The 24,651-nt window shown below is 51.6% G+C and overlaps 1 protein-coding gene across 10 annotated transcripts in view; it reads right to left on the bottom strand.

Annotated features, from left to right (window-relative positions):
- Window positions 1–24,651, bottom strand: part of PTK2 (protein tyrosine kinase 2) — a 163,746-nt gene that overhangs the window by 56,419 nt on the left and 82,676 nt on the right. For 8 of the 10 annotated variants that reach the window (XM_040431652.1, XM_040431655.1, XM_040431654.1 and 5 more), the window contains 10 exons: window positions 17,275–17,354; window positions 15,807–15,869; window positions 13,952–14,006; window positions 13,008–13,148; window positions 12,080–12,157; window positions 11,098–11,205; window positions 10,741–10,858; window positions 6,511–6,567; window positions 4,644–4,674; window positions 4,019–4,071 (listed from right to left, as the gene is read on the bottom strand). In XM_040431652.1, coding sequence (XP_040287586.1) covers window positions 4,019–4,071; window positions 4,644–4,674; window positions 6,511–6,567; window positions 10,741–10,858; window positions 11,098–11,205; window positions 12,080–12,157; window positions 13,008–13,148; window positions 13,952–14,006; window positions 15,807–15,869; window positions 17,275–17,354 — 784 coding nt within the window. The remainder of the gene's footprint in view (window positions 1–4,018; window positions 4,072–4,643; window positions 4,675–6,510; window positions 6,568–10,740; window positions 10,859–11,097; window positions 11,206–12,079; window positions 12,158–13,007; window positions 13,149–13,951; window positions 14,007–15,806; window positions 15,870–17,274; window positions 17,355–24,651) is intronic. The other 2 variants (XM_040431650.1, XM_040431651.1) reach the window with 1 other exon arrangement.

Below are 24,651 nucleotides of genomic sequence, written 5' to 3'. Positions count from 1 at the left end.
AGGGAACACCCACTGAGCTTGGTACCTGCATCTCCATGAGCAGAGAACACCCACTGAGCTTGGTACCTGCATCTCCATGAGCAGAGAACACCCACTGAGCTTGGTACCTGCATCTCCATGAGCAGAGAACACCCACTGAGCTCGGTACCTGCATCTCCATGAGCAGAGAACACCCACTGAGCTCGGTACCTGCATCTCCATGAGCAGAGAACACCCACTGAGCTTGGTACCTGCATCTCCACAAGCAGGGAACACCCACTGAGCTCGGTACCTGCATCTTCATTAGCAGAGAACACCCACTGAGCTTGGTACCTGCATCTCCATGAGCAGAGAACACCCACTGAGCTCGGTACCTGTATCTTCATTAGCAGATTACACCCACTGAGCTGCAGAGCTGCAGTTCCACAAGCAGACATATGAAAAAAAAGTGGGTTTCAAAAATAAAAAAAATCAAACATACAGCAGTCTGAACCTCTCCCACTGCACAGACACACAGAAAAAATATATATTTTTTCCTCCTACGCTTTAAAGGGGTCTTCAAGGATTATAAAACCATGGGAGTTGTCCACACCTGCATGAGCTGCAATACCACAAAAGACCCATGGACAGGGTGGAGCCATTTCTGGAAGACAGCCATGATTTCAGTCCAGGACTAGGAAAATCTGACAGTCTTCTTAAAGGGATGTTTACAGGTAATCTCGGCCTCCATGATTACTCAAATCATAAGAACCTTCAAAGACGCCATGTATTGTACAGCTGAAGAGGCTTGATGGGTTACTAACACTTGTGTGGACCAAACATGTCCAGGACAGCTGTCACTCCCTGGACTTGGAAGCTCAGACAAAACATTCCACAGGAGGGGGCGACAGTGAGCACAGCAGGAAACTGTGCTGCACCCTGAGGCACGGCGACAGCCACAACCTGATGAATGGAGTGTGGTTACTGCACCTTCCTGGGGATGGACGAGGCATCAGACGGCGGCCGGTTACCTCTGGAGAAGACGTGCAGTCACTTCCATGTTTACGTGCTGGGCTTGTGGCCTCTTCGCATTCCAGTAACTGAGGGCAGGAAGCAGCGAGTTCCCGGTGAGGGCCCATTAATGAGGTGGCAGCCAGGATGAGACAAGGGGCTCATTGATGAGGAGGCACAGAGCTCCTGTTCACAGCTGGAGACAGACCGGGCACTGTACCTCGCTCACTAGACAGAAGGTATTCAGGAGGAGGCTGTGAATCTGGGCCGAGACTCACTGACTGCTGAGAGGGTCAACACTGCCCCAGCTCTGCAACCCATGGGATCAAACTGTGCAGAGTGATGTGGGGTCCGCTAATTGCCACTCTGCCCTTGATGGGGGTAAACAGGGTGACAGGTTAATGTTTACAGCTAGGTGACAGAGCGGGCGCAGAAGGGGGGGGGCCAAAGCGACAGAGCAGGCGCAGAAGGGGGGGGGGGGCAAAGCGACAGTGCGGGCGCAGAAGGGGGGCCAAAGAGACAGAGCGGGCGCAGAAGGGGGGGCCAAAGCGACAGTGCGGGCGCAGAAGGGGGGGCTAAAGAGACAGAACGGGCGCAGAAGGGGGGGCCAAAGCGACAGAACGGGCGCAGAAGGGGGGGGCCAAAGCGACAGAGCGGGCGCAGAAGGGGGGGCCAAAGCGACAGAGCGGGCGCAGAAGGGGGGGGCCAAAGCGACAGAGCGGGCGCAGAAGGGGGGGGCCAAAGCGACAGAGCGGGCGCAGAAGGGGGGGGCCAAAGCGACAGAGCGGGCGCAGAAGGGGGGGGCCAAAGCGACAGTGCGGGCGCAGAAGGGGGGGCCAAAGCGACAGTGCGGGCGCAGAAGGGGGGGCCAAAGCGACAGTGCGGGCGCAGAAGGGGGGGCTAAAGAGACAGAACGGGCGCAGAAGGGGGGGGGCCAAAGCGACAGAGCGGGCGCAGAAGGGGGGGGCCAAAGCGACAGAGCGGGCGCAGAAGGGGGGGCCAAAGCGACAGAGCGGGCGCAGAAGGGGGGGCCAAAGCGACAGAGCGGGCGCAGAAGGGGGGGGGGGGCAAAGCGACAGAGCGGGCGCAGAAGGGGGGGGGGCAAAGCGACAGAGCGGGCGCAGAAGGGGGGGGCAAAGCGACAGTGCGGGCGCAGAAGGGGGGGCTAAAGAGACAGACCGGGCGCAGAAGGGGGGGGGCAAAAGCGACAGAACGGGCGCAGAAGGGGGGGGCCAAAGCGACAGAGCGGGCGCAGAAGGGGGGGCCAAAGCGACAGTGCGGGCGCAGAAGGGGGGGCCAAAGCGACAGTGCGGGCGCAGAAGGGGGGGGCCAAAGCGACAGAGCGGGCGCAGAAGGGGGGGCCAAAGCGACAGAGCGGGCGCAGAAGGGGGGGCCAAAGCGACAGAGCGGGCGCAGAAGGGGGGGCCAAAGCGACAGAGCGGGCGCAGAAGGGGGGGGGGGCAAAGCGACAGAGCGGGCGCAGAAGGGGGGGGGGCAAAGCGACAGAGCGGGCGCAGAAGGGGGGGGGGGGCAAAGCGACAGAGCGGGCGCAGAAGGGGGGGCCAAAGCGACAGTGCGGGCGCAGAAGGGGGGGCTAAAGAGACAGACCGGGCGCAGAAGGGGGGGGCAAAAGCGACAGAACGGGCGCAGAAGGGGGGGGCCAAAGCGACAGAGCGGGCGCAGAAGGGGGGGCCAAAGCGACAGAGCGGGCGCAGAAGGGGGGGCCAAAGCGACAGAGCGGGCGCAGAAGGGGGGGCCAAAGCGACAGAGCGGGCGCAGAAGGGGGGGCCAAAGCGACAGAGCGGGCGCAGAAGGGGGGGCCAAAGCGACAGAGCGGGCGCAGAAGGGGGGGCCAAAGCGACAGAGCGGGCGCAGAAGGGGGGGCCAAAGCGACAGAGCGGGCGCAGAAGGGGGGGCCAAAGCGACAGAGCGGGCGCAGAAGGGGGGGCCAAAGCGACAGAGCGGGCGCAGAAAGGGGGGCCAAAGCGACAGAGCGGGCGCAGAAAGGGGGGCCAAAGCGACAGAGCGGGCGCAGAAGGGGGGGCCCAAAGCGACAGAGCGGGCGCAGAAGGGGGGGGGCCCAAAGCGACAGAGCGGGCGCAGAAGGGGGGGGGCCAAAGCGACAGAGCGGGCGCAGAAGGGGGGGGGCCAAAGCGACAGAGCGGGCGCAGAAGGGGGGGGGCCAAAGCGACAGAGCGGGCGCAGAAGGGGGGGCCAAAGCGACAGAGCGCGGGGGGGGGGGGGGGGGAGGCCAAAGCGACAGAGCGGGCGCAGAAGGGGGTGACATCATTCCTGATGGAAAAGTCGGCTTCCTGCCCTGTGTTTACATCCGAGAGGACACGGCGTGCCCACTCCCTGCGCACCAGTGACTGCTGATGCTTTCCATGCCCCAGGACTGTCACATCATTCCTCCAGTCTGAAGGATCGGCCTCTTGCGGACGGGAGCCGGACAAGCGCCGTTAACCGTTTAGCTGCAAGCCTCGTGCACGTGAGGACAACCTCACAATCATCTCATTCACACGACACATCCAAATCCTCGGTGGCAGACGCGTTTGCTGAACATGGTCTGGTCGGGCCCCATGGAGCAAAGCAGCAGAAAAGGGCGACACGACCGTCTGGGATCCGAGACTGCAATGTTGCATTGCCAAAACCGCACTTAATAACGGAGAATGTGGCTGCGCCGATATCCAGCAGGTCTGGATTTCCGCGGCTGAGTCGTCGGATCTTACATGTCACAACTTGACCACATTCCTTACGATTGGCTGCAATGTAGCAGTGCGACACAGGACTGCGGGAAAACCGGCTGAGTGATCTGGACAGACTCTCCACCAGCAAGTGGCTTTACATAGGACTGCCGGCTTCACCTATGGCATTATCCGAGTCCTCATGAATCACAAGCAGTGGAACCTTTAAGAGTTAAATGACGACTTCCCATGCACACGTCTATGGATGGGGGTGGGGGCGTCACCTCCGTCCTGTCCGCTCATCAGTCATCACTAATTCATCTGGACTCCTAATACTTCTGATGGAAGACCCCCCTGCCCCTTACCTGAGACGGAGACGGGGTGAGCCCTTACGCCGTGCTTCTCGTTGTTGGCTAGCCTGTAAGAGAGAGGGTGGTATCTGTGAATGGTGCACATTCTTCATGGTCACTGAGGCTCTGCATTGATCATAGGCACGGACTACGTTCTGCAATTAGCAGGGCTGATCCATTCTGCACTTCGTCAGAGGGGGAGGAGGAGAATGGAATGCACAGAGATGGAAGGGGAGAGCATTCTAATGGCTCCCCCTACTGGATGAAAAATCTAAAAAAATTAAGTCACACAAAACATCAGACGGTCAGAGGCAAGTGGAGCTCCTGCAGCAGATGAGATCATCGGGCCAGAGCTTCCTGCCTATGTCAGACAGTAAAATCAAAACTGAAAGGAGAAATCCACCTAAAACCGATGCCATCCACACCCCACAGACACCAGTCAGAGGAGCAGACGGAGCTGCTCAAATCTGACATCTTCCTACACAACGTATCTCTAGGGTGCAATAAACGGTGCAAATGTTTGTGTCCTGTAAAGAGGCGCCAACCCCGACATCAAAGAAGAGGATTTATATGTTCGGCTTTTGAAATGTTTATAAATTGTAAAGGATGTGCAGAATTCAACGTGGACGGAATTACTTACTTTGGTATCGATGGCAAAGCTCGTTCTCCTTCTGTATAAAGACAAGAAAAAGATCATTATACAATATAAACGGCAAATATACAGGAAGTCACATAACAGATCTATACAAGAAGTTCTGTCACTGTGTAAATATATTACCTATCCTGTATACTCCAGAGCTGTGCTCACTATTCTGCTGGTGCAGTCACTGTGTACATACATTACTTATCCTGTACTGATCCTGAGTTACATCCTGTATTATACTCCAGAGCTGCACTCACTATTCTGCTGGTGCAGTCACTGTGTACATACATTACATTACTTATCCTGTACTGATCCTGAGTTACATCCTGTATTATACTCCAGAGCTGCACTCACTATTCTGCTTGTGGAGTCACTATGTACGTACATTACATTACTTATCCTGTACTGATCCTGAGTTACATCCTGTATTATACTCCAGAGCTGCACTCACTATTCTGCTTGTGGAGTCACTATGTACATACATTACTTATCCTGTACTGATCCTGAGTTACATCCTGTATTATACTCCAGAGCTGCACTCACTATTCTGCTTGTGGAGTCACTATGTACATACATTACTTATCCTGTACTGATCCTGAGTTACATCCTGTATTATACTCCAGAGCTGCACTCACTATTCTGCTTGTGGAGTCACTGTGGACATACAAGAACTTGTCATTCAGTTCTCTAGTAAATCAGGACAGCCCTGCTGGTGAGGTCGGGTATAAGCAGTCATCCATCTCTTCCATTACAGCTCTGCAGCTTTCTTTTATGCAGTGACTAACCTCTGCAGTCACCCAGCTTTCCTGTAGGCCTGCCCAGTCAGTGACACATCATAACCTACAGCTAGGCTCTAGGAAAGCTGGGTCTGGGACGTCACCCGGTATTGTCCATCATCAGGCATATCCCGAGCTCTCCGCACAGTGCACATCTATACGCTGAGCAGCACACACTCCCCCTGTTACCCCTCATGTCACAGACCCCCAGAGCAGCGCTCACCCATCTGAAGCCTGATCTAGCGATTCCCTGGAAAGAGAAGCTCAGATTCCTTCTAGACTCAGACATGTAAGACGTGCAAAATAAGGAGATCACTGAACAGTTTACACGAGTCTACAGATAATCAAAAGACTGGCGGAAGAGGGCGGAAGAGGGCGCGGGAGGGGAGATGGCGGCAGAAGGCGACGCTGACAGGTGCAACCCTCACAGCAGAGCACCCTGCACAGATTGCCCTCCATGCCCACCAGACCTAATAAGAGGCATCAGTGTGACCTCCGCCATCTCTAAGGGTCTGCATCTGCCATGGCTGATGAGCCCTTAGACTCAGGGCGGCGTTCTTCTCTGGCTTAGGGTGCACACTAATGTGCGACAGCCGCGCGAAACACATGGAAGCAGCCGCGTGCAAGCCCCATCATGGTGCGGACCACTGAGTTCAATGAGTCTGCGATCTGCAAGATGCGGCCAAAGATAGGACACGTACATCTTTTTCTGCGCGGGGGCCCGGAAGGCCACGGGAACAGATGGAAGCCTTCCTGTGAGCTCCCGGGTCCGTGCCACAAGAGATAGGACATGTCCTCAGACTCATTGAAGTCAGTGGGTACGCACCACGGTGCGGGATGCACGCGGCCGCTGCCCGTGTTTGTGCATGGCCGTCACACAGTAAATGCACCCTAATAGAGGGGAGCTGGCGCTCTCATTCCTATGCCAGGTAAAACCTGCCGACTACCGCCATTACAGTTCATTTACTGCCCGTCACCCAGCTTTCCACAGCCCCTGATCGGCAGGTACATATGTATTGCATCGGGTCACTATCGTCCCTGTGCTCTGTCAGTGTGTCAGTTTTCACTGCAGTTCTGGAGTTCTATACCTGAACCCGGAAGCTCAGGATGAAGAGGGCCATCGATTCCTCCCCGGATAGGAAAGTCTTAGAGTGGAATCATGGGAAGACACATGGAAAAAAAATAAAACGGTAAGATGAATGGTTTTATGCAGTTCTTAGTCGGCCATGCTGCTTCTAGATAAGAACAATGAGGCCTCCTGGAGGAGCACATACACTTAGTGTTAGTATCAGTCTTTACTGCCCTCTGGAGTTCTATACATGAGCCAGGAAGAGCAATGCTCAGGAGAGTGACATGGATATGATAGGATTAATACCACACATTATACTGCGCCCGTCACCATGTTACTCTTCGCCCCAACACCTCAAAATATGAAGAGGCAAAAGCAGCCGCCAAGACCTTAAATCTATACATGTGTACGGTGCAAACACTACATCTCGCTCGGTGCACTGCAGCATGCGCTGGACTCTGCAGACCCCGATACAGCAGGGGGAGGCAAGGACATGCAGAAGAGAAGAACGCAGCTCTGGATGTGGCGCCTCACAATACACAACATGGCACAGGCAAAGCACCACAGCAGGGCATGCTCCGTACAGACACCGAGCCAGGGAGAAAGCAGCAGGCAGGAGATTCGATGCAGCTTTGGATACAACTAGAGACCAGCAGTAGCCCCCCCATTATTTGTAGACATGTGCTGGACCCCATGCATTGATTGACCGTTTAGGATGAACGCCCCTCGTCCCACCAGGGAGCCCGTCACTTCATCCAGCCAATCATCACGGACTGGTTTGCCGTTAGCGATGGGATAAATGGGCGCCGCCCGAGGGGCCATGACTGCAGGGCATCCATAGGTGTGAAAACCGCTCAATACTCGGTGGGAAGAGAATCCACACTCACTAAAAGCTTCCGGATCAATAAGAGTCAGGGCCGGGCGCGCCCGCTGCTCACATTACTCCGCCATTAACGGGATTCCCAGGACGACACTGAAACATCAGACGCACATGACGTAGCATTCAATACCCACCGGTCTCGCCAGATGGAATATGAATGGGGGAGGGGGGTGTCACTTATTTGCTGTCCACATGGCATGTTCTGCTCTGGGATCCGCTACCTCCGCCAAAGCAGCTGTGCTGAAACTACAACTCCCAGCATGCACACTTGCTTGGCCGTACTTGGATCTCCAACAGAAGTTAAAAGACAATGGGAATTGCCGAACAGAGTTTTTCTGTCTGAATATGGTGCATGCGGATTGCGTCCGGACAGAATGCTGCCTCATTCACTTCAATGAATCATACTCCCGCGATCCGTTTTTCATGCATCATCTCTGCGTTCAGAAAAAAAAAAAAAAAAATCGCAGCACGTTCTATATTGTGCGTTTTTCACGCAGCCCTGGCTTCACAGAAACAAAAGGGGCTTTTGTGAAAAACAGAAGGCATACGGATGCGATTTCAGTGATGGTTGGTGGTGTCCGCAAAACACTTACGGACGTGTGAATGGACCCTTACAGTGCTATATCTTTTTTTTTCCCATAACTCAGACAACCCCTTTAAGCTCACCTTGTATAGTTGTACACAGGCAAAGGAAAGAGGTCGATCCTCGATAAAAAGGGGTTGCCGGCCCCCAGGAGAGGCGTTAGTGGGAATTCACACGCACAACGAGGACACTACTTCGGCGCAACTATACGACCACGAGGATTAAACCACTTTTCTTTTTTTTTTTTTTAAGGATGACAACGCGTTTCGGAGCGACAGAGCTCCTTTTTTCCAAGGTCCTGGCCGTGCAGCGCATAAGAAGCACTCCGGGAATTTCATCCTCCCGTTTTGACAATACAGACTTGAAAAAGGAGCTCTGTCGCTACGAAACGCGCTGTCATCCTTAAAAAAAATAAAAATAAAAAAAGAGGTTTAATGCTACATCCTCGTGGTCGTATAGTTGCGCGGAAGAAGCGTCCTCGTTGTGCGTGTGAATTCCGACTAACCCTCTCCGGTTGTAACTGAAATGAATAGGAAGCGTAAAAAAAAAATATATATATATATATATATATATATATATGCTCCGAACGTGTAGAATTTGCTTGGATCCCTGCCGAAAACCACAAGCTGAAAATGCAATTTTGTATTGAAGTAAACACATAAAGTGAAAAATAAAATATATTGTATTTTGAATTTTGTAGCCGGATTTTCAAAACCCGTCGTCATGTGAACATACCCTTACAGTTACAGAACCGCTGGAGGAGCTCCGGAGGTTGCCGTTTCCTGCTCTATGGGATAATCTATTAAAAACCAACACGTTTCCAGCCAACACCTGGTCCACGGTTTATGAAGAGACGTGGAGGCCGGGGTTCCAGCGCCATATTCATTACGGAGCTCTTTTGGTGGATGACTTTGCATCCTGCCGTCGCGCTCTCGTACATCAGATTCCCGTCACATTTCCTGCTGGCTCCACGTTCACCTTCTCTCGCTTTCTGGCATCTCACAAGGAAGTCCAATTACGATGTAAATGAGTTCCCTGAAGCTGAGGGTCACCTTCTGCTCCTGACAACGGTCACCCATCAGACGACTCCGTACTGCAGCACATAAAGGCCCAGTATACAAACCAGGATCACCATGAAACCTCAATGTCAGGTTGACTCCTCCATGGATAAAACACCTGTTAGTTAGGCTGGCCTAGCCTAGCTAAGGAGAGTTCAGATGTCTGCAGCACCCAGAACAACCACTGAAATCCGCATAAGGTGCTGCTATGTGGTCTACGTTCGGTTCAGAAGAATCGTGGGAGGTCCGGGTGGTGCTGCTGTAACGTGGTTACCAAAATGTCGTCATGACACCAATCTAAACTGGTATTAGATGACACTTGTAGGAAAAGCCGCTACTACCTTGTCCACGCCTAACACACATGGAGGAGACCAAGGCTCACACATCAGTATTAACCAGCATTTAAAAGGGCTGCCCCCACAACACTACTCAGAAGGAGGCCACCCGAGAGGAACAGGAAACCACAAAAGCCGACGCCAACGTCACCTACTTCGTAGTCATTGTCCATGATTGTTAAAGACGACAACCAAAATAAATGAAAAGGGTTGTCCAAGATTTTTTTTTTACACCGATGAATTATCCTCTGGATAGGTCATCGGTATCTGATCAGTAGCAGTCCGACACCGGGGACCCCCGCAGATCAGCTGTTTTGAGAAGGCAGCGGTCCTCCTGTGAGCTTACCTGGCACAGCGCCAAACATTGTAGAGTGGCCACGCTTGGTATTACAGCTCACTTGGATGGGACCGAGCTGCCCCCAGGCCACGTGATCGATGAACGTGCCGTCACTATCTTTGGAATAGTTGCAAGAATTCACCGGCGCTCCTGTGGGCAACGCAGCCTTCTCAAACAGCTGATCTGCAGGGGTCCCGGGTGTCGGACCCCCACCGATCAGATACTGATGACCTATACTGAGGAAAGGTCATCAGTTTAAAAAAAACAAAAACTTGGAAATCTCCTTTAACTGATGCTCCGGATTCAGCTTCTCTAACCACTGGAGATCAGATTGCAGAGCGGCAGAAGCCATGTTACATGCATGCTATTAGAATAGCCCCCATTGATCTGACACATGACACACCATTAAGAGACATGGGGGGGGGGGGGGGGGGCATGATGTCCAAATGCTCTATCATGGGTTGTAGCGAAACTCCTCCTTTAACACATGTAAAAGCTGCCCACTGACGCGTTTCGCACGTTATCTTATAATCAGAGGTCTTTTTCACCCAGTTGGAGATTTGCAGATAGGTTTGTGGTTTAAGAGGCTTTGCAACAGTTGTATCCAGACTAGACATTTATGGCAGCAGCACCAATCCTCATCGACTGGTTTGTTACAATGTATCAGTGCAGCTAAGAACCTAGCCTGTTGAGCTCGCAGAGGGTTCTCCAGACTAGACGATTTCTCGCAGACCCCTCGGGGTTGTGGGTTTAATGGTTTCCTTCTAAACCATCCTATAGGACAGGCGTGCAGTATCACTCAGCAAGCAGCGCAGGCCTGTATGATAAGCAGGTGCATCTCTAGTATCCTCCACCATGCTAAATAATCTGCATCTCCACACAGCAGATAATCACCGAGAGCGGCTGGACAGGAGGCGATTACAAGCGCTCTCACGTCTCCTGGAGGAAGCTGCGGCATACAAAGCTCAGCAGGCTGCAGAACGGAACCCGGAGAGGTGGAATATGCTGCGCCCCCCTCAGCTGCCGCTCCCCTGCACACAAGCCGATTCAATTTACCTTTCTGCGGCCTGATGATGAAGGACTCAGAGGCTCCATGGACAAGACGACAGTATCCATCTATCAAGTCGGCCATGTTCTCCGCGATGGTGAGGGAGGGGGCTGTCACAGTGAGAGGCTGAGAGGGGACATCAACAACAGGGGTATCATTGTTACTACTGCGTCTGACATATCCCTTCCCCCCTTCAATCGGACAGTGATGGCTCAAATATACAGAGCGAGCGGTGAAGATTTCTAGCAACAGGCAGCAAGCAGAGATCTTGAAAAAGGTGAGGAATTTGGACACAAAGTATAATACAACACGGGTCGGCAGAACTAAGCCAGGCGCCAAGCTGGGGGCGAAGAGAGAACACTTACCTCTGGGGCTCCAGAAATTTTTAGCTGCAACCCTCCTTTCCTGTCCTTGTCTTCACTGCTTGAATACTGGATCGTCTGCACCTGAGTAAAGTCTGCGAGATGGGTCGGCTGTAGGAAACGCAGAGTCACAAAAACTTTAAATAGCAGGTCAGAATTGTAGGAAAAATGCATCTTCAGCTTTTTTTTTTCTAAGCTCCTGTCTTAAAAGGGGTTATCCAAAACCTAAATCCCCCCCCAATGCCCGGGCCCCTCGTATACATTATACTTAACTGCTCCCCGGCACCAGCGTCGCTCCAGACCCCTGCACGGCCGCCACTGCAACTCCCGGTCGCATGGATCAAAACAGGCCATAGCAAGCCGCGACAGAGATGAGCCTCCCTAGCAGCTGGCAGACACAGCGGCGGGCGTGCAGGGATCCGGAGCAACCCAGGTGCCAGGGGGCAGGTAAGTATAATGTATACGAGGGGCCTGGGCATTGGGGGGGGGGGGATATCTTACACTTTGGATAACCCCCTTTAAGGGGTATGTACACGTTTGTGACTGCATGTGAAATAAATGACGTCATTTTGCAAATAGCCTCAAATGAAAACTTACTGCCGTTCTGTGTCTACAGCTCTCATGAAGACCTATGTGTTTCCATGGTTACAGACTGACGATGCAGTCATGTGCTACTTCCATTTACCACCATCGGTAGGTTAAGGAGAAGAGAGTCGCACATGACTGTGGTATCAGACTACGCAGGGTTTCGTCTGTAGTCTGTAACCATAGCGACACATAGGTCTGCAGGAGGAGCTCAACATGAGGAGTTTGACTAGGAAACCCCTGAGGAATAATGCAGAATTTGTAACCAGATTGAAACAAGGAGCTGCATCATTTAGGGAGTGAAGGATACATTGTAGACAGTTTATTGTATATATGTATCAACCACAACATTATAATAGTCTGATGGAAAACATCAGAAACAAACCGGTTCAGCGCTTACATTGGATCCTTTGTCTGTAAGGTAACTGATCCCTTCCTCGGGGCCGATCGCCAGTTCTACAGAAATAACCCAACTGGACTTTAATGGGTTATGTGATCAATGGTGTCAAGATAGGAAGTGAGAGGAGCATGGGGAAAAAAAATAATGAAAACAAGGGTTAAACAATGGTAAAAAGCATATTTATACAAAGACACTGGTAAAAAGACAAAAAGAGCCGCCTGCACTCTCTAAAAATAGACGGATCGTCTGCCATGCCCATTTCCGGAACAGTCTCTCATCCCCCAACGTCACAATACTATCCTTTAGATGAGGGATGGCCAACCTGCAGCTAAAACTACAACTCCCACCATGCCCTGCTGCAGGCGGATAGCTGTAGGCAGCCTGGGCATTCTGGGAGTTGTAGTTTTGCAACAGCTGGGGAGACACAGGTCGGCCTTCCCTGCCCTAGATGCGCACAATCATAAAGAGATTCTCCGTATAAAGTGGGGACTACACTCCACAATATAAGAGATGGAACAGGGATCCACGGAGAGCAGGACAAGCGTCTCACAGGTTCGGACCCACCCTGGATGAGGGGACTGCAGGCTTCAGATGTAGGGTCTGTGGGATTATTAGCATTTGGGGTAGTCAAGCGATTTTGAGGGCCCCTTCATATTTGATGGGTGAAGATGGCAAAGTGATAAAGGAGGGCCATGGTACAGGAATCCCTCAAGATGCGAGGCTCGGGGCACCTAAATGAGACATTATAGGGTGGCCATTTAAATTAAAGTTAGTGATAACAGATGATTAAAGAGCTGCAGTTCCCTCAACCACAAGCTCAATGCCAGGCAGCTGCCAACAGAAAGTGGTAATCATGGCCAATACCTACAGGCAAATGACATGTAATAAAGCAGAGAAGACACGGTTAGTTATGTCCTACCATACTTACTCCGAGAGCACACTTGAAGCACTCCTTGTCATATCGATAGACCGGGGAAAGGATTTCAAAGAACTTCAAGATACTTTCTTCCCTGTTGAGGTTGGCAAATTGGCGGAAGGTCTGCTGGATCAGCTTCCTCAGCGACTTTGCCTGAGAGGATAGAAAGTACAGAAATCATGGCTCGCTCCAGTGCAGCGTCATAATAATCAGGAAAAGGAGAGAAATCATGGCTCGCTCCAGTGCAGCGTCCTAATAATCAGGAAAAGGAGAGAAATCAGAGCTCGCTCCAGTGCAGCATCCTAATAATCAGGAATAGGAGAGAAATTAGAGCTCGCTCCAGTGCAGCGTCCTAATAATCAGGAAAAGGAGAGAAATCAGAGCTCGCTCCAGTGCAGCGTCCTAATAATCAGGAATAGGAGAGAAATCAGAGCTCGCTCCAGTGCAGCGTCCTGATTATCAGGAATAGGAGAGAAATCAGAGCTCGCTCCAGTGCAGCGTCCTAATAATCAGGAATAGGAGAGAAATTAGAGCTCGCTCCAGTGCAGCGTCATAATAATCAGGAAAAGGAGAGAAATCAGAGCTCGCTCCAGTGCAGCGTCATAATAATCAGGAAAAGGAGAGAAATCAGAGCTCGCTCCAGTGCAGCGTCATAATAATCAGGAATAGGAGAGAAATCAGAGCTCGCTCCAGTGCAGTGTCCTGATTATCAGGAATAGGAGAGAAATCAGAGCTCGCTCCAGTGCAGCGTCCTAATAATCAGGAATAGGAGAGACATCAGAGCTCGCTCCAGTGCAGCGTCCCGATTATCAGGATGCAGTGGGATGTAACACAGTAACTCCAAGTCTGTTCCCTCTGCTACACTCTGCATCCAAGGGGGCATTACAGAATAAATTACAGAAATTCAAAGGAACACAGAATATCTTCTCATAAGTGGCAAAATGTCGCCAACTTACCTTCACAGAATCCAGCAAACTCTTAGGGAAGAACCTCTTCAGACCAACGTCTTTCCTGAAAGAAAGAAATAATAAGGGATCGGTTTATTACACAAAACTGATGTCGGTACAGGACGGGGAGACGGCACGAGCTCCAAGATGAACGGCCGGTAACCCAAAATACACGACACCAGCGAGGAGCACAACCCTCCTGAAGCATCCCGTCACCCTCTCCGATACCAGTCACTGTGGGGGGATCACAATCTTATACAGAGAACATTCTGTCACCTCCACATAACCTGACCCGGGAGTAACCTAAGACAATGGTCACACTCCGCAGCGGTGTAAATACACTCGTCTGTTTGCTGCAGAACCTCCCGATCGGCTCTACACTGCTTTCTATTTCCTGCACTGATACATTGTATCAATCCGTAATCCAGACAGTTTATCTCGCAGATGATGGTCTCGACAACGTATAACGACCGCAAACTCACAGCCGTAACAGGCCTCAACAAGAATGTAACCACTCAGTGAAAGCAAGCAGAGATCTTAAAAATGGTGAGAAAAATATTGGAAAGATACATAAAATAGAATGTTATTACATAGTCTACGGATGTTATGTTGCGGTATTTGGTTGCTATTGCTCCCTTGATGGTGACGGCGCACATTCAGAACACAACCGATAGGTATAGGCGTCCCATGGCAGGAAGTACAGGACCTGTGTGCAGACGACCCCGAGGTGCACGCCATACACGGCATAACTAATGATGGAACATCGCGGGGTCGCTGGGTAGGGCTCGGGGCTGTCACCACAGAGGAATAAAACATGTCTGACAAGAATAATGGCCAATTAGGGTGATGGAAATGTCACAGCAGAGAGGGGCGGGGGACGGGGCGAACATTTAGGTAATTATGGTATTGAAGCCGACTTCTGGATCCTCAGATTGTATTAACGGTGACGTGGGGATGACTCAGGGGTGAAGGGCTCCTTGTAGGTTCAAAATAATCCCTCAATCTACAAGGAAACGGGAAAAACAACTGCAAGAGAGATATAATATATATATATATATATACACACACACACACACACACACACACACATCAAAAGTAGGGCAGCACCCCTTTGCCAACTGTAAAGTGGGTGCCAGCGGTAACCCCTCGATTCTGTGCGGTAGACAAGTTACAAAAATCCACGGCACTCCTTAAAACTGAAAAAATGTGCTATTTATTCACACGTCATACAGCAACGTTTCGATTCTCTCTCAGAAGGTTCTGAGAGAGAACCGAAATGTTGCTGTAGGACGTGTGAATAAATAGCACATTTTTTCACTTTCAAGGAGTGCCGTGGATTTTAGTAATATCTCACGCTTCAGAGCAAGAAATCTCCACTTAAAGGGGTTATCCGACACTAACAATTGCTCCCCCATATGTCGGGGGGAGTATAATACAGGATATAACTCCGGATCAGTACAGGATAAGTAATGTAATGAATGTACACAGTGACTGCACCAGCAGAATAGTGAGTGCAGCTCTGGAGTATAATACAGGATGTAACTCAGGATCAGTACAGGATAAGTAATGTAATGAATGTACACAGTGACTGCACCAGCAGAATAGTGAGTGCAGCTCTGGAGTATAATACAGGATGTAACTCAGGATCAGTACAGGATAAGTAATGTATGTACACAGTGACTGCACCAGCAGAATAGTGAGTGCAGCTCTGGAGTATAATACAGGATATATAGATGGTATTCCCAATCAGACAACATTATCTTTCAATACATTCAATTGTATTTAAAAAAAATGGGCCAATAATCAATTAGTTTGGACAATACCTTTAATAAATAGGGAATTCAAAAAGAAGGAAGATACTCACTCTAAAACTTCATAGTTTGACTTCTTCTCCAGGGCATTACCTCTCATCTCCCCATACGACCGCCTAGAATTACAAAATGGACATCATATCGCATACCCGAAAGAATACTGCAAATACTGTATATAGACATGTTCTAATTCATTAAAGGGGCTGCCCACCCCAGGAGCTGACCAACTCAATTCTTTGAAGCTGTGTCCACTTAAAAGAATTTACACCAGTATTAGGCAGTATTATAGTAGTTATATTCTTGTACATAGGAGGCAGTATTATAGTAGTTATATTCTTGTACATAGGAGGCAGTATTATAGTAGTTATATTCTTGTACACAGGAGGCAGTATTATAGTAGTTATATTCTTGTACATAGGAGCAGTATTATAGTAGTTATATTCTTGTACATAGGAGCAGTATTATAGTAGTTATATTCTTGTACATAGGAGCAGTATTATAGTAGTTATATTCTTGTACATAGGAGCAGTATTATAGTAGTTATATTATTGTAAATATGAGGCAGTATTATAGTAGTTATATTCTTGTACATAGGAGCAGTATTATAGTAGTTATATTCTTGTACATAGGAGCAGTATTATAGTAGTTATATTCCTGTACATAGGAGCAGTATTATAGTAGTTATATTCTTGTACATAGGAGGCAGTATTATAGTGGTTATATTCTTGTACATAGGAGCAGTATTATAGTAGTTATAGTCCTGTACATAGGAGCAGTATTATAGTAGTTATATTCTTGTACATAGGAGGCAGTATTATAGTAGTTATATTCTTGTACATAGGAGGCAGTATTATAGTAGTTATATTCTTGTACATGGGAGCAGTATTATAGTAGGCCGCAGTTTATTACAGGATTGCAGTTACCCTGTAGGTGTCCGTTAGGAAACCACTGACTCATTTTAAATGCTAACCAGTAAGACTGTTAATGCAGCCCTGTGTGTGCGCAGTTAGTGTTATATGCCATATTCTGCAATAATTACAGTTACAGAAAATTAATTTGCAGTTTTGTGCTGATTGTTTTGTCTAATTTCATACACGCTGAACACTGAATCATGGATAGTCAATTAGTTGCAATTAAGAGGCTGAAGTTGCACATTTTACTTTCCGCTGTGAGTGATGAGCCGCAGCATTTCTGCTTATAAGGCACCTTACAAAGTACGAAACACAGGCTTAAATAGACAGACGGTCATTTACAGCTGGAGCAGACCTGAGTGCCTCATCAAGAAACGATAAGCGAATGCACAACTGAAAATAAGAATAAAATAACCAAGATGTGGTTAAATAAGGGAGCAGAGAGCGCAGGTCAGCTGGAGATGACCTGGAGGAGAAGGCTGCAGGACGGAGGAAATATCATTACTCAAGTAAATACCAGCGATTTATCTCCAGCCACAGAGCGCAGGATACTCTCGGCTTAGAATACATATAATAATAATAATAATAATAAGTATATTCAAGACATTACCGGATCTCAAGACAGCCGAGCTTCAAGGCAATTTCCTGGTCTACTTGGTCCGCCATCTCCGCCATGTAGTCATTTTTCACCTGCGAGACAGGGAACAGTAGATTAGAAAAGGGCGGCTCTCAGGAATACAAATCTTTCGGGTAGCACTCATCTAGCACAACGGTGGTGACAAAACTACAACTCCCAGCGAGCCCTGCACACAGCATTCCCAGGCAGTCAGGGCATGATGGGAGCTGTCGTTTGCAGCAGCTGGAAAGCAACAGGTTGGGGATCACATCAAGGAATAAAGCTATGGACCCATGGACTTCAACGGGTCCGTGATCCGCACGATGTGGGAAAAGATAAGACATGGACCAGAAGCACACGGAAACACTGCCAACAGTCGGCAACACGGGCACAGCGGCCTCACGGTTGTGAGAATGGGGCCTAACAGGGTCATCCAGGCTCCTGATATTGATGAGCTATCCTCAGGATTGGTCATTAAAGGGAACCCTCTACTCTAACGCAGAGTATGAGAGACCGGGGGATTTTCGCAGGCTGTCCCTTCTGGGCGAGCATTTCCAGCATAACAGGAAAGAAAGCCGCCAGTTACAATCAAGGTGTGGGGGGGGAGATCGGACTCCTCTGGGTGTGTGTGGGGGGGGAGATCGGACTCCTCTGGGTGTGTGTGTGGGGGGGGGGGGAAGATCGGACTCCTCTGGGTGTGTGTGGGGGGGGGGGGGGGAGATCGGACTCCTCTGGGTGTGTGTGTGTGGGGGGGGGGGAGATCGGACTCCTCTGGGTGTGTGTGTGGGGGGGGGGGGGGGGAAATCGGACTCCTCTGGGTGTGTGTGGGGGGGGGGGGGGGAGATCGGACTCCTCTGGGTGTGTGTGTGGGGGGGGGGGAGATCGGACTCCTCTGGGTGTGTGTGGGGGGGGGGAAAATCGGACTCCTCTGGGTGTGTGTGGGGGGGGGGGGAGATCGGACTCCTCTGGGTGTGTGTGGGGGGGGGGAGAAGATCGGACTCCTCTGGGTGTGTGTGGGGGGGGGGGGAGATCGGACTCCTCTGGGTGTGTGTGGGGGGGGGGGGAAGATCGGACTCCTCTGGGTGTGTGTGTGGGGGGGGGGGGGGGAGATCGGACTCCTCTGGGTGTGTGTGGGGGGGGGGGGGAAATCGGACTCCTCTGGGTGTGTGTGTGGGGGGGGGGGGGGAGAGATCGGACTCCTCTGGGTGTGTGTGGGGGGAGATCGGACTCCTCTGGGTGTGTGTGGGGGGGGGGGGGGGGAGATCGGACTCCTCTGGGTGTGTGTGGGGGGGGGGGGGGATCGGACTCCTCTGGGTGTGTGTGTGTGGGGGGGGGGGAGATCGGACTCCTCTGGGTGTGGGGGGGGGGGGAGATCGGACTCCTCTGGGTGTGTGTGTGGGGGGGGGGGCGAGATCAGACTCCTGGGTGGGTGGGGGGGGGGGGGAGATCGGACTCCTCTGGGTGTGTGTGTGTGTTGGGGGGGGGGGAGATCGGACTCCTCTGGGTGTGTGTGTTGGGGGGGGGAGATCGGACTCCTCTGGGTGTGTGTGTTGGGGGGGGGGAGATCGGACTCCTCTGGGTGTGTGTGTTGGGGGGGAGATCGGACTCCTCTGGGTGTGTGTGTGGGGGGGGAGATCGGACTCCTCTGGGTGTGTGGGGGGGGGGGGGGGGAGAGATCGGACTCCTCTGGGTGTGTGTGTGGGGGGGGGGGAATCGGACTCTTCTGGGTGTGTGTTGGGGATCACATCAAGGAATAAAGCTATGGACCCATGGACTTCAACGGGTCCGTGATCCGCACGATGTGGGAAAAGATAAGACATGGACCAGAAGCACACGGAAACACTGCCAACAGTCGGCAACACGGGCACAGCGGCCTCACGGTTGTGAGAATGGGGCCTAACAGGGTCATCCAGGCTCCTGATATTGATGAGCTATCCTCAGGATTGGTCATTAAAGGGAACCCTCTACTCTAACGCAGAGTATGAGAGACCGGGGGATTTTCGCAGGCTGTCCCTTCTGGGCGAGCATTTCCAGCATAACAGGAAAGAAAGCCGCCAGTTACAATCAAGGTGTGGGGGGGGGGGGGGGAGAGAGATCGGACTCCTCTGGGTGTGTGGGGGGGGGGAGATCGGACTCCTCTGGGTGTGGGGGGGGGGGGGAGATCGGACTCCTCTGGGTGTGTGTGGGGGGGGGGGGAGATCGGACTCCTCTGGGTGTGTGTGTGTGGGGGGGGGGGGGAGATCGGACTCCTCTGGGTGTGTGTGGGGGGGGGGGAGATCGGACTCCTCTGGGTGTGTGTGTGGGGGGGGGGGAGATCGGACTCCTCTCCCTCACACCACTGGTACGCCAGCGCTGTAGTAGTACTGAATGGTGGCCCAGAAGTGATTGGCGGGTGTGTCATTATGCTTTCCTCAGGGAGGGCATTATAGTACACAGGTTCTGATCGGTCAGGAGCTGACAGCCCGATCAGATCCACCAATTCTGGAACCAGCATTGTGAATGGAGCAGGAAGCAGACAGCGCCTCTCTAAGTGTAGTGGTCAAGAGAAAGGGAGCTGCGCAAACCAGCGCGACTGCTGCGCTTAACAGAGCTGTGCTTCCGGTTCCAATCAAAATCATGATTCCATCACCGCAGGGAACAGCTGATCGGTGGAGGAGTGAGGCGTCAGCCCTTCACCGATCAGGAGCCCGAACAACCCCTTTAAATTCCGACTAGACGGCTGATGTCAAGGACGAAAAGGATGGGGCAGGTGGAATTTCAGTATGCCCGATCCTTTGGTTCTCAAGGGGGCAGAGGCGGCTACTCAATACTCTGTCTATTGCATACATGCTCAGCTTGCACGTGTATGGGGGGGTCCAGCCTTAGATCTGCAGATATTTCTTTCCTATCCGGATGTCTTCCCGCAGCCATACACCGCCATGATATTTCTATGCCACCTACAGACTGACATGAGGATATTCACAATACGGAGACCACCGTATTCATTGTATAGTGCAGGGTCCCGGCTGCCCCCTCCCCATCGACAGGGCACCATATTGCCAGGCTTTGGGAAGGAGCAGGAGAGGGCAGATCTGTCCTGACCCCAAACCTTGGCTTCCCAGCTGCCACCGCTAGCAGCCATATGCTTAATGGGGGGCACCAGCAGCTAAATAGCATGGCAAGGCCAAAAAACCTGGATAGATAAAAAAATAAAATAAAAGGGGGGAGGGGTAGCAGAAAAGAGGAGGGGGGGGGGGAACAATACAGCCGGGGTCATGCTGAAAATTCACATAACCATTATGATTGAGCAGTCACACTTGTATCCGGGCAGAATTGGTAGGGCTGTGCCAGGTGACGGGGGAAGCGATAATTGGGGGCACAGTTCTCCCGGCTCTGCAGCATAGTGTGAGGGTGTAGCAGAGCGTGACCACTACTGCCCGGAGGGAGCGCAGCGCGCCACCACTTACAGGACACAGATGGGTTTAGCTCAATTGACATTCATAGTAATTCCACCGGCTCTAAAAATATTCACACAGCAGATCCCGCAGCCCCGCCGCTGCCATTTCTTAAAGGGGAAGTGTACTATTAGGCTGCAGCATTATATTTGTACCTTTTACTAACTTATATGTCCCCCTGATGAGGCCATGGAGTGTAGGTGCCAAGGTCGCCCCATGCTCCCCTTCTGCCGTACCCTGGTATTATGGGACGCAGGTTCAATGCAAGGATGAGCGAACCCTTAGTGGCCTTAAACTAATAACGAGGGGTCCCGGGCGGAGGACCCCTTATTACATCCTGATCAGGAGCTCGGATGGCCTCCAGGTATTGTCAGGGGGTGATGGAGGACGCAGACTCCTCTCTCACCACAGACATGAGCTAAAACCAGAGCACCCCTTTAAGATAAAAAATAATTGCACTGTCAAGCAAAACAGCGCCACACCGGTCCATGGGTTGTATCTGGTACTGCGCCTCAACCCCACTGATTTCAATAGAGCCGAGCTGCAATACCCCACACAACCCATGGGTAGGTGTAGAAGGTAGCCATGTTTTTCTTCTCCTCGACGACCCCCTTTACAAGCTGCCGCCTAGTTCTGACTTGGTAGGAAAACCTCAACATAGGCAGTGAGAAAAGGCTGAATGTGGTAAATCCGGACAACATGGCATCAGTGCCCGCACATGACGGATCTGCAGAGCGGCCATCAGATCAATGCCAGGCCCCAGCTGTGGGCAGGTCCGACAGCTGCAGGATAAGGGTCTCCTGCCATCTGCCGCCCCCTGCTCCCATCCCCCCCTCCACACAAGGTCACTGGCGGCTGCATCTTGTAGTTGGGTCTCTGCGGTGACCCATTTTTAGCTGCCTGCCCCCTCCTTGCGTGGTAATTACAGGGCGCTGCCCCCTTTGAAACAGACAATGTATTCTGTGGAGCAGCGGCGGGTAATTACAGGGGTCCGGATACTCCTCTATTGTGCCGGGGTTGTCGGCCGGTCCTAGAGGAACGTGACGCTACAAGGTACAAGAAAGAAGGCCGACAGACGGACTATTCAGAGGTGCCATTCAGGGGGCTGGAAAGCTGGGCGATAACCCTTGTCCGCCACCACTTTAGGATCCTAAGCTACAGGACTGGCAGTTGTCCAGCGGACAGTGCTGGCCTCTGGGTGATGTATGAAGGGCTTGTTTTTGAGAAACGTGTGAATTTCCTCTCCGTTATCAGCTAACCTTGGTTCTCACACCTCACGGCCATGAGTCACAGGGAAAACAACTTCCCCGGACGGTCATGAACCTGTCACTACGGAGAACCTGTCAGAGGACAACTCTGCCCCCCATAGGTGCGACCCCGACCTCTGGGACCTCCATTTACCATCCAGAGACACAGAAGTCAATGAGATCCTCACTATGAGGCAAACCCCAGGATAAGTTTCAGGAATGCCTCCTAATATCGGTTCCCAGGAAAGCTGGGTGACACCCGATATGGCCGTCCTTACAGCTTTCACAAGGTCAAATTGCGCTCCTTTCCAAAACGGTAGAAGTGAAATGGAAAATATTGGAGGGGGCGACGTAATCCATTGTGGTTGCCCCCAATAACAGAAAACTAAGAAATGAGGACTAGACGTTTTGATCTCTCAGTCCTCCTGTGAGGTCATCAGCCCGGACCAGCGGGCGCAGACAATGGCGCGGTGTATAAAGGTTTCTCTGTGGCGCGCGGCGCAGGTGTCGGCACAGCGCGGCTGAGGGCATTAATATCAGTCACGGAGCAGGTTATACAGGATGTATAGTGTCAGGTGGGGCCCAGAATCTCGGCAGGAGTACAGGTCCGATCTGCGACCCTCAGAAGATAATAAGAAGATACATGAGAGGTTCTACATTTTTCTAACGTCATTTCTCACCATTTTCAAATGCTCCGCTTCCCGACAATAAATGAGAACACTCTAGTTTCCATTCAAAGGCAGTAATCCAGTCCAAGGCTAGTCGTGATCCCAGCTGAGAAGTGGATACAATGTATCCGGTCCAGTCTATGCTCTGTGAGCTGAACAGCCTCCAGTCTGACACACTGTAACAAACTAGCAGAGATTTGTGCAATGTCTGAGCGGTGGGGGTCCTCTATTCATTTCTATAGGGGCTGCCGAAAATAGCCAAGCGCTGGCTCCGCTACTTCCTTCGGGCAAATAGAAGGGAATAAGAGGCGGCTGCGCAAGCGTATGGGGAGTGTGCTTGGTGGTGGCCGGACCGAAGTCCTCCAGCCACCGCTTTGGCCCATATCTGGGGTGCGGGTCCCAGATATCAGACAATGGGGGCATTGTCCCATGGTCTCAGATAAGACAACCCCTTTAAGGCAGTTCTATTTTTGGAGCAGCAGTCACTTTATAGTGAATTGCTCAGTAGGGGGCGATAACGAGCAACTGCACAGGGGAGAGATCTCCTGATACGATCTAGAAGCCGACCGCAGACATTAACCCCGAGTCGAGGACACCGCGGCCGTCAGAGGACTCTAGGATAATCAGCTTTTAAAGGGAACCTGTCAGGAGCTTCTCGCTGCCTGAACCACGGTCCTACCATCAGATTCTGCGACCTGAAATGGAACAGAATGAATCTAACTGCACGGCTATCAGAGAGAATGGTTTTAGGGTTCAGCGGCGCCGAGCAGCTGGCAGACGCTTATCTCCATGCAAAATCAGAGAACAGAGCAGAGAACACTGCACATTGGGCGTCACCGCTGAGAAGACTGCCCCTTTAAGTACACATTACTGGCCATGCTATATGTAAGCACGGTGGGTCGGGGACTGATTGCCCCTTTAAGTACACATTACAGGCCATGCTATATGTAAGCACAGTGGCTCGGGGACGGCTACACGCGTGGCCTGCGGTCACTGTCACGCGCCATCGCTGGCCATGGAGTCCACAGGGGGAAAACAATGCAGACGCTGCACATACCCTGACTGATAGGGGGGCACATCTCGGCTCCAGTGCAATATGGGGCGTGACGACTAATGCAAACACAGATGTGTGAGCCGCTGGCCTCAAGTCTACACACTGCGTAGTGAATCCTCTGCCTGACAGAACCTAAACTGCTGGGGGGGGGGGGCTGTACAAGAATCATCTCCGAGCTGAATAGCATACTGCTGCGGGCTGATCAATTCTACCTGCGCTGTTACACTGCAGCAAACAGTCAGCACAGGAAGAGAGAGATTTGTGCTGCTGAAGTCTTTAGCTCACAGACGATTGTCCAGACTAAACGCAAGCTTAGCCTTGCAAAGTAAACCAGAAAGCTATTCACTGACAGCAAGCAAATGGATTTAAAACACAACTGAATTGAAACACAACGTCTACTAAGTGGCATAAGTTAATTGCATGCCCAGTGCTTGGGATGCCCAGGATGCCCCTGAATTGGTGCAAAGAGAAGACCTGGCGGCAGTTACCGCTATTGTGAACATGACTGACAGTAGGTAGAATGCTAGTGCCAGCGCCCATGAGCATAATGCTATACCAGTGCCTAGAAAGCGCTTCCAATCACCCACTGTGCCCACCTAGTAATTACTGCTCCAGCGGTGCCAGTCACAGTGCCCTATAACAGAAGGCTGGGCGCACACCTATAGACGACCAATTACGCCCGGTCCTGACCAATCTATACAGAAAATAGTAAAGAGTCCATAAACCGTAACGACTGTATAGTGCGCCCCAGCTCCGATGCAGGTGGTCAGGGCAGCCCCGCATGCGCAGGACACAAGATGGCAGGTTTCTGGCTTTCTCCACTATGGCGCAGGCGCAGTAACTGTCCAACACATGCACAGATAGCGGGAATCCTGCTGCCTGTACCCGGCATGAAGTGCAAATGTCCACTTACAGTACAGCACCTGCTCCGTAGTGGAAGCAGCCAGGCACCGACGCCATCTTACGTC

This window comes from Bufo bufo, chromosome 5 (genome assembly GCF_905171765.1).
Source record: "Bufo bufo chromosome 5, aBufBuf1.1, whole genome shotgun sequence".
NCBI lineage: Eukaryota > Metazoa > Chordata > Amphibia > Anura > Bufonidae > Bufo > Bufo bufo.
Note: the sequence above shows the minus strand (reverse complement) of the source record. Positions and strands in the feature narration are given on the sequence as shown.